At 50.4% G+C, this 6,962-nt stretch overlaps 1 protein-coding gene across 4 annotated transcripts in view; it reads left to right on the forward strand.

Annotated features, from left to right (window-relative positions):
* The window catches only part of LOC138171377 (septin-2), a 66,964-nt gene that overhangs the window by 43,095 nt on the left and 16,907 nt on the right, over window positions 1–6,962 (forward strand). For all 4 annotated transcript variants that reach the window (XM_069100826.1, XM_069100827.1, XM_069100828.1 and 1 more), the window contains one exon: window positions 3,068–3,169. In XM_069100826.1, the coding sequence (XP_068956927.1) occupies window positions 3,068–3,169 (102 nt within the window). The remainder of the gene's footprint in view (window positions 1–3,067; window positions 3,170–6,962) is intronic.

A 6,962-nucleotide genomic window follows, 5' to 3' on the forward strand; every position in this document is an offset into this window, starting at 1 on the left:
ATTATGGAAGGGATCCCCCTATCCCTAGGGAAAAGAACAGCAAAGTATTGGAGTCCAGCGATTAAGTCTGCATCGGGCCCCTGTGGGATCACGGGTTATTAGCTGGTTAATCCTGCACATTGTGGAGGATTGTGACTGACTTCATATTCTGGTAACTGGAAGGCTTTCCTTTTCCTTCTTTAAAGGAGTGCCTCTGTCTTATGGAAGGCATTATTATGGAGGCTCATTTCAGTCTTTTGGTTATGTCACTGTTTCACCGGTTGGATGTCCTTTAGGCATGTGTTGTTATATAGGTTTCTTGAGCTGAAAAGAACTTTGGGAGATCATCTGGTCCAACTTTGTCTTTAGGCTTGGCACTTGCTGTCCTGCAGGAAAATGGCTGTCCAGCCTTTTCTCATGGAGCCCTGGTCTCCTCAGTGCAGGTCACAAATTTCTGCCCATTTTGTGCCTTTGTGTCCTGTATAATTCTTCTGTAAATCCTGGGGACCTTCCCCTGGGTCTTCAGTGGGCTGCTGTGTAACTCGGGGTACCCAGCAGATATTTCTCACACTTGTTTTGTGACTATTTCCCTTCTTCTGGTCATGCGTGAGCTTGTCAGTGTGTCTTTCACCACTTCTTTTTTTTAAACAATTGGGGTTAAGTAACTTGCCCAAGGTTACACGGCCGGTTTTTGTGTGTGTGTGTGTGTGTGTGTGTGTGTGTGTGTGTGGGTGTTAAGTAACTGAGGCCAGAACTGAACCCGGCTCTCCTGACACCGGGGCCGGTGCTCTTACTCACTGTGCCACCTGGCCGCCCCTCTTTCACCTCTTCTTGTGCTCAGGCCATGGTTGGTAACTGACTGCCTCTGTCTGGCGCTCCTGGTGCCCTCTCCCTCGCCCTGGGGGACAGTACAGTCTCCTTTGGGACTGCTCCTGGTGCTTCATTTAGGCGCCATCCACCAGGTCTTCCTTCAGTCTAATCATCTATCTAAAGCTGTACCTGTCCAAAACGAGGCAGCCGGGTGGTTCACTGGATAGAACACTAGGCCTGTAGTCAGGAAATCCCAAGTTCAAATCTAACCTCAGACACTTACTAGCCATGGGATCTTGGGCAAGTCACTTAGCCTCTATTTGCCTTGCTCCACTGGAAGGAAGTGGCAAACCACTTCACTGCCTTTGCCAAGAAGACCCCCATGGACAATATTGGCATGCTGTGGTCACCGGGATCATGAGGAATCAGACATCACTGATTTACTGAATGCAGACAACAGCCCGTCCAAGACTGTTCACATCGTTGTCATGATCATTTACAATCAACCCTCAGAGATTGTTTTCTTTGACTGTTCATTCTTGTCACAAAGGAAGGTAGGAGAAAGAGAAAAGAAATTTTTAATTGAAAAAAATTTTTAAAAAAGGAGTGATGTAAAAAACATTGCTAAGAATGAAAAAGAAACACATGGGAAATGACCCCTTCTACTGTAGGCCCACTGGGGAAGGGCTAGGGTGAATTGTTTCTTAAAGTCTGAGTAAATGAACATTTTTTTTTAAGCAGTTGGGGTTAAGTAACTTGCTCAAGGTCACACGGCCAGTTATTTTGTATGGGTGCCGAGTATCTGAGGCCAGAACTGATCCCGGGTCTCCCGATGCCGGGGCCGACGCTCTTACTCACTGCACCACCTGGCCGCCCCTTTTAATAATTTTTTTTTTTTGCCTTTTTGGAGGGCAGTTGGGGTTAAGTAACTTGCCCAAGGTTACACGGCTAGTGGTTTTTTTGTGTGTGTGTGTTAAGTGTCTGAGGCCGGAACCAAACTTGAGTCCTTCTGACTCCGGGGCCGGCGCTTTACTCAGCCGCCCCATAAATGAACATTTTCAAGAAAATGCAGTTTCTTATTTTCAGTTAAATTCAGCAAGCACTTATGAAGTATGTACAACGGGCCAGGCCTCATGCTCAGTCATAAGGACATATTGATAAAAAAAAAAAATATTTACCACTCTCAAGAAGCTCCCATTAAGGAGAGACACGCGTCTAGATGAGGGCGAGCCATCTCTGTAGAGAATCAAAAGCAAGATACCTCGAGTCATGTCCGGGTTGTGCAGGCACTACCTCTAGTGCCCTAGCGGAGGCGAGGAAGTGAGGAGAATGCAGGGACGGAGGGAGGGCATTCCAGACATGGCGGAGAGCTGGTGTGCAGCAGGTGGTGGCCTCCCAGTTGGCCAGATTGGATGGAATGTACAATGTGAAGACCGTTGTGTGGTAGGCATGTAAGAGGAGGCGGGAGCTTTACTTGAAATATCAGAGGTACTTAGGAGCCAGGGAAGCTTCTTGAGCAGGAGAATAATGTGGGCACCCCAGTCCTTTAGGAGCATCACTTTGGCAGTCATGTCAAGGGTGGAGAGAGGAGACTTCAGAAACATCAATTAGGAGGTGATGAAGGCCAGACCTAGGGTGCTTGTGTGAGTGGAGAGAAGGGGACAGATGGCAGAGAGGTTGAGGAGGTAGAATTGGTAAGACTGATTAGGCTGGACATGGGAGGTGTGTGTGTGAAGGAGAGCGACAAGCTGAGGGTGACCAAGATTGTAAGCCTGGGTGAGCAAAAGGATCATGATGGCCATAAAAGAAGCAGCAAATTTAGGGAGAGGCTGGATTTCAGGGGAAAGATGATGAATCTGCTTTGGACATGTTAAGCTTGAGATATGTTAAAGTATAAAAAGATCTGGTGTTTAGCAGCATAAAGTTCACTTATGTGTCTTAGCTCTTTCCTGTGACCATGGCGGGTAAGTAAGGTCTAGAACAGCTGCTTCTGAGGTTTCCACATGGTAGGCCAGGATGTCCCAGCAGGGGCTGGCCCAGCCTCTCCTCGCCTCGCCTCTCCATGGGAGGCCAGGCTTCTCCAGGTAGTGACTGGCGCAGCCTCTCCTCACTTCTCCATGGTAGGCCAGGCTGTCCCAGCAGGGGCTGGCCCAGCCTCTCCTCGCCTTGCCTCACCATGGTAGCCCAGGCTTGTCCCTGGGGGTGAGCATCCTGCTGATGCTGTCTGTCTCCACACTGGTGTGTGATGATCATTTCTTTCTCCCCTTCTCTGCTCCAGATCCTGGATGAAATCTCCGAACACGGCATTCGGATTTATCAGTTGCCTGATGCTGACTCTGACGAAGATGAGGAGTTCAAAGAACAGACCAGGGTCCTGAAGGTGAGCTCCGTGTTTGTCTTTGGTGCCTTTTTTGCTGACTAGATTTGCCAAATGTTCTACTTGACAAAGTCACAGCTCTGCGTGGTTGGGCTTTTATTCTCTGAAGACCTGTTTTGGGAGGAAGTATGACGACTTGGTGGTAAAGCAAACCGGAGTCTGCTGGCCCCTTGGTGCCACGTGGGCTTCGCCACAGCGTGCGTCCGTGCTGGGTCCCTTCTGCCTTGGTCCCCACTCGGATGAGTCGCCGTGATCACTGCCATTTCTCTTGGCCTCGAATCCTGGCTTTGCCAGTAGCCTGGGTAAACTAGGGCAGGTCACTCCAAGGGCTCTAGGCCTTGCTCCCTCATCTGTAACCAAAGGTTCCCTTTACTCTGCTGACCCTTGGGGGCTGGCGCTGGGCCCTCTCACAGCTCTGCAACATCCCACAGCTCCAGGATGGTTATGCTCATTTCACAGTTAAGGGAATGAGGTTCAGAGGCCTCGACCTGGCAGGGCCCAGGGTCCTCCTTGATAGGCCAGGAGGCGGAGTTTCAGAGAATTTGCCCAAGACTGCCTGCGGCAGGGCTTTGCCCTCAGTGCCCTGCTGTCCTGCCTTGTGCTCCGTGCAGCAGGGCCAGCCTCCCTCTCCTCTCTCCCACCTCCCCTGTGCTTGGCACCCGCTTCTATGAATTAGCTTTGACAAATGGACTTGGGAAGTTTTCTAACAGTCTCTGGGGACCTTCGGTAGCCAGCTTTTTGGAACATACACAGGACCAAAAGGGAAGAGAAGGCACAGAAAGCCTGCCCACTCCTGGTGTTGCTGGCCCTCACTTCCTGTGACTGGAGGAGAGTGCACCCCTCCTGCTGTGGGTCGGCCTCTGGGGATCGGGCAGAGGGCTGAATTGTCGGGTTGGGAGAGGGAAAGCTGTGTGATAGGAGCATCTGGCCCTGAAGCCCTAATGGCTCCTCGGGTCCTGTCCCTGTAGCGTCCTCACAGGCAGCCCCAGAGTCCACTCCCTGAACATGAACGCTCTGTCAGTGGTGCTGGTGTTCTCTGTGGCCGTTTGTGGATGATGACAGGCGACCTGTGGAGACTTAACTCTTTTCTTTTAATCCCTTTCATCTGGTCCTCAATCCAAATCTGATGTAAACTCACTCTGATAATCCACACTGATAAAGGTAACAGTGATCATGGCCTTATTTGTATGAGAGAGGTAGCCGCAGAGACAGGAAGCCCTGGTTCAGGCACCCCTGTGGGCTCGTTGTCTGGGGCCGTGCCCCCTCTGGCCCCAGGCAGCGCTCACATGAGGAGGAGAAGGGGCAGTTTCCTATGCTAAGGTAGCCGTAGGTCGGAGCACAAACACCCAGACACCTGGATAGCACTTGGGAATTTGTTTTTTAGTAACATTTTATTTTTTCCAATTACATGTAAAAACAATTTTAAACATTAAAAAAATTTGAGTTTCAGATTTTCTCCTTTCCTTTCCCCTCCCCCCTCTCTGATAAGGCAAACAGTTTGATATAAACCTATGTATGTGCAAAGCGTCCTTCCATATTAGTCATATTGCAAAAGAACAAAATAGACAAAAAAGAACAAAAAACTAAGAAAGATAAAGGAGGTTTAAAAACGATGCTTCAGTCTCTGTTCAGACTCTGCCCATTCTTTCTCTCCTGCTGAGGCCTTAGGCACTGCCTGGGATCACTCACAGCCGACGTCACACAGGCTGGCTGTTGCTGAGCACACAGCTTCCTCGGTCCTGCTCACTGCACTTCGCGTCAGTTCGTCTGAGTCTTGCCAGGTTTTTCTGAAATCAGCCAGCTCATCATTTCTTATAGCACAGTGGATCACAGTCATAAACCACGCCTCGTGGTCGGACGTCCCCTCCTTTGTCACCACAAAAAGAGCTGCTGGGAACACTTGTGCCTGTCGGTCCTTTGCCTTTGCCTTTGATCTCTTTGGAGAGCAGACCTGACAGTGGTTTCATAGCTCTTTGGGTATCGCCCAAGCAGTTCTCCACAGTGGCTGGATCAGTTCACAGCTCCACCAAGAGTGCTCAGTGTCACTACTTTTCCACATTCCCTGTAGCATTTGTCATTTCTGATAGAGTTGTTTTGATCTGCATTTCTCTTATCAATAGTAATTTAGAGCATTTTTTCATATGACCATAGATAGCTTTGATTTCTTCTGAAAACTGCCTGTTCAAGTCCTTTGATCATTTGTCAATCGGGGCATGATTCATATTCTCAGATTTGACTCAGTTTTCTATATATTTGAGAATTGAGGCCTTGCCCAGAGAAACTTACTGTAACCCCCCCCCCCCCCCCCCCCCCCCCCGCCCTGCCCCCAGTTTTCTGCTTTCCTTCTAATCTTCACGCGTATAGCACTTGGGAATTTTCAGAGCACTTTAACAGACATCATTTCATGTGATGATCACAGGGACCCTTGTGGGAAGCAGGCAAGGTGAGGCTCATTGTCACCTCATAGATTGGGCAGCTGAGGCCCAGTGAGTGTGGCTCTTCTCTCAATCAAGGTCCCAGGCTGAGAAGGAGGCCCATCCCTCCTGTTTTGTCCAGAACACTCCTCACGGCACCAGGACCCATTTCCCCTGCAGCTGTACCATAGAGAGAGGGGCTCATTCAGAGACTCCAGGCTGTGTTTGGAATGAAGGTTTGAAAACATTTCCCTGCGTAAGCACGGTGCTAATGCATGCATAGTACAGAAACTTGTGGGGAACCAGAGCTGGGGCTGGGCAGGCACTCAGAGATCCGTGGGGACAAGGCCTGTTGAGATTCCCTGTTTCTTAGGCTTGGTTTTTGTTCTCTGGGCCTCACATGTCACCAGGCACACTGGCGCTTTTCTCAGGCTGGCAATTCATTGGAACCACCGAGGCCAGAATGACCCAGTTCTCCAAGGCTCTTTGGTGATGGCATTGGCTGATTGTGGGTGCTGTGGGTGGAGTGAGCCGGCTTTGGCTGTTGCCCAAGACCTCCCCTCCTTGCCACTTAACTCTAGTACCAACTGTGCTGTGGAGCCAAGAGGGGGAGGAGAGTCACGGAGTCAGTGACCGGCCAGACAAACCGCAGGCCTTTCTGGGTAACAGAGGTCAAGAAGGACACGCCCGGGGAGGCTACTCCTCTGCCCTCTCACTCATCAGGTAGACCTGACTGGCTTGTACAGGCTTCTTGGCCACATCCCTTCCCCAGCACCTGAGGGGTCTCTGAGGACCCTGCCAACTCTGCGATCCTGTGCTTTGCTGTCCATCCCTGTGGAGGATCCGGCTAGTGTTTGGAGGCCTGCTCTGCTTCTGCCCTCCTTATAATCTATGACTGGCCCTCTGATGGACCAGTCAGGCCAGCCCAGAGGGAGAGCTTTTCTGTGGTTTCTCATGCCCAGGTAACATGCTGCAGCCACACCCCACCACCTTCTCCCAAGCCCAGCCCAGCTCAGCTCTCTCTTGTGGCTTGAGCCTGCTTCGCCCCCTGCCGGTAGTTTGCCTTCATTCCTCTCCTCTCTCTCGCTCATAATCTCTGGGTACTGACTTCTCTCTCTTCTGCCACCTACAAGCCTTGGTCAGTGGCCTGCTTTGTGTCAGGTGGTGCCCCAGGCACTGTCCCTGTCTTCAAGGAGCTTATGTTCCCGTAATGTGATCCCAGGAAAAAAAATGAGTGTGTGTGTTTGTGAGCGAGCGTGTCTGTGTGTATGTCAGTGTATGTGTGTGAATCTGTGAATGTCTGTGTGTATGTGTGTGTCTGTTTATGTGAGCATATCTGTGTGTGAGTGTGTGTGAATCTGAGTGTCTGTGTATGTTTATGT

This window comes from Petaurus breviceps, unplaced genomic scaffold, assembly GCF_028583685.1.
Source record: "Petaurus breviceps papuanus isolate PSGF00001 unplaced genomic scaffold, PetGlider_PUasm1.0 428, whole genome shotgun sequence".
In the NCBI taxonomy this organism is placed as follows: domain Eukaryota; kingdom Metazoa; phylum Chordata; class Mammalia; order Diprotodontia; family Petauridae; genus Petaurus; species Petaurus breviceps.